At 28.8% G+C, this 2,824-nt stretch overlaps 1 protein-coding gene across 1 annotated transcript in view; it reads left to right on the forward strand.

Moving 5' to 3' along the window:
• Positions 1 to 749, forward strand: part of LOC107712882 (CUGBP Elav-like family member 4) — a 9,235-nt gene extending 8,486 nt beyond the window's left edge. Inside the window, exon 2 of the mRNA XM_016518262.1 lies at positions 523 to 749. Within this exon, the coding sequence (XP_016373748.1) occupies positions 523 to 731 (209 nt within the window). The 3' untranslated portion in view covers positions 732 to 749. The remainder of the gene's footprint in view (positions 1 to 522) is intronic.
• Positions 750 to 2,824: the final 2,075 nt, after the last annotated feature.

Genomic DNA, 2,824 nt, shown 5'->3' on the forward strand with positions numbered 1-2,824 from the left:
ATTTAATTTAATTTAATTTAATTTAATTTAATTTAATTTAATTTAATTTAATTTAATTTAATTTAATTTAATTTAATTTAATTTAATTTAATTTAATTTAATTTAATTTAATTTAATTTAATTTAATTTAATTTAATTTAATTAATTAATTTTTTTTTTTTATACTTTGATTTATACTTTATGATTTATACTTGATTTTTATACCACACTTTGGTCAAACTTTGTTGTTTTAAATTGTGCTTGAGAAGTAAATTGACATTGAAAGTTTACAGTGTGATTTTGAATATTGCTGTCATTTGCATAATGGTTTAGATGTGTCTCTCTGCATGATTTTGTACTCTTTATGTCTCTTTGTGATTAAGCAACTGTTGCCTGTCAAGGTAAAACTAATACAAATCTAGACATGCTTTAAAAGAAACTAGATTTTTATGTTTTCTGATGGTGTTTGAATGTGTTTAGTGACTCACACAGATGAAGTGTTAAGTGGGCTGACCTGTGTGTGTGTGTGTGTGTGTGTTTCAGGATGTGCCTTTCTAACGTACTGTGCCAGAGAATCAGCGCTGAAGGCCCAGAGCACTCTCCACGAACAAAAGACTCTACCCGGGGTGAGAGACACATTGTTCTTTTATTTCTCTCCTGAACTCATAATCAGCACAGCTCTGGCTGTCGGACTCTTTCTGCTTGCTTCATGCTCATTAATGAGGTTTTCCAGGGCAGCGTCTGACATTTGAACAAGATGAGGCAAATAATATCAGACTTGTTTTTTAAATGTAAAGGAGCGCGTCTCATTTTCTTTGGCTGCGCTCATAAGCCTGATTTGAGCAGCAGATGTCACACGATTTCAATGCGACGAGACGATTAAACATCATAACAAATGTGCAAATGTGTAACATATGTAAATATTTATGCATTTATTTGAAATACATATTGATGTACATTGCTTTGGGCAGTGGAAGTTAAAATATTAAGATTTAATTCATGCAATTTCATATAAATACATGGTACCAGTGCTATTTTAGTATCATTGAAATACTACTACAGTTTTTGTTCATATTTTGAGTTTATATTTTTATATTTTATATTTACTTCAATTTTAGTTAGTTTTAGTAATAAAGGAAGTTTTATTAATTTTGTAGAGTTTTTTTTGTCATTTTTATTATTATTTTTTATTTTAGGTTTATGTAGTTTTAGTTATTTTAGCACATCAAGTTAAACTAAATAAAAATAATAAATGTTGCCTTGGCAACTAGCTGAAATAAAATAAGTTTAAGCTTTTTTATGTTTTATTTTACTCCAGTTAAAGTTTGTTTTAAGCTTATGTTACTACACTCAAAAAAAAAATAATAGTGATTTGAATTGCATAAAAAAATCCCATCCATTTGGTTTACACAGCTTTGAACAAACTAATAAACTTGCATTAATGCAATAATGCATTTATTTTAATTGCATATTGCACATTTTTTCAGTTAAAAAGCATGAACCTGGTTAAATATGGCTAGCTTGGAACATGCAATATTCAATTAGATAAATGCACGAGATTGAAACAAATTGGATTTATTGATGAATATATAAACACATTTAGTTTATTAGTACTTATAGAAAGTAGAAACCTGTTTTATTTTTTATTACTGAAAAAATATATATGCTTTACATTAAGTTTATTAGTTTGTTTATGTTAAAACTCTAATAGATGGACATTATGCAATTGAAATACATAAATCTTAAATTTAGGCCTAAATGTTTTTGAGTGTATAATAACCTTGAATGATGCTTGGAGTTTGTTGATAACGCTTTCAAAGATGAGACCGCAGTGATCGTGCCGTAGTGTCTCAGTTTCTGTTCAGAATAGATTTGACGGACGGATGGGCTGTATTCCCAGGAGAGCCGTCGCTGCTCAAACCTGCAGAGAAACTTCTCTTCTCACATCCATCAGCTGTTTGCAGTCCTGATGATCAGAGAAACACATGGGAGTATTCTGTCATCATTCAGACATGCTGATCCAAACCTGTGTGACTTTCTTTCTTCTGCGGAACATAAAAGAAGAATTTTTTGGAATGTTCATGCCGCTCTTTTGATACAATGAAGATAAGACCACTATAACATTTTCATCGAATAAAGCTCCGTATGCATTCGTTTGCACACTGATGTTCTCAACATGATTTCAATCTCCACTCTTCGGCACATTAAGAAGCACAAAACCTCTTCTAAATCCCCAGCAGAACTCAACATTAAACACCAATAGCTTTTGTTCAAAAACACAGAAAATTACACTTGATTTCAACATTTACTCTCTAGATCAGAAACAGAAATGTGGATTCAAATTAAGTTGATAAAATATTCAAGAATTGTGTTGCTTCAGTGTTACGTTAGTATCATTGAGATACTATTAGTTTTTGTTAATATTTGGATATGGATATGTGCATTATAATTTTGTAACATGTAAATTTTTTTTTTTTAATGTAATTTTTTTCATTTTTATGATTTGTATGTCTACATAGTTTTTATTCATTTTTATTACAGTTTTAGTTATTTTAGTACATCAAGTTATACTAAATTAAAATAAGATGTTGCTTGGCAACTAGCTGAAATAATAATAAAAAAAGTTTATTAAACTCTAATCCTAATGATAAATATTTTGAGAGATTAGATCTTCACAATTATCTGTTACTGCAACATTTATACATAAAGTATTTAAAAATGTCTGAATGTCATTTCATTCGATATGAAATATCATTATTAGTTTTAGTTTTAGTTTAAGTTATTTTAGAACTTACTTTACTAAATCCATGTGTTGCTTTACCTCATTCTAATGAAGTTAATTGAA

Source organism: Sinocyclocheilus rhinocerous, unplaced genomic scaffold, assembly GCF_001515625.1.
Source record: "Sinocyclocheilus rhinocerous isolate Xijiao unplaced genomic scaffold, SAMN03320098_v1.1 scaffold1093, whole genome shotgun sequence".
Lineage (NCBI taxonomy): Eukaryota > Metazoa > Chordata > Actinopteri > Cypriniformes > Cyprinidae > Sinocyclocheilus > Sinocyclocheilus rhinocerous.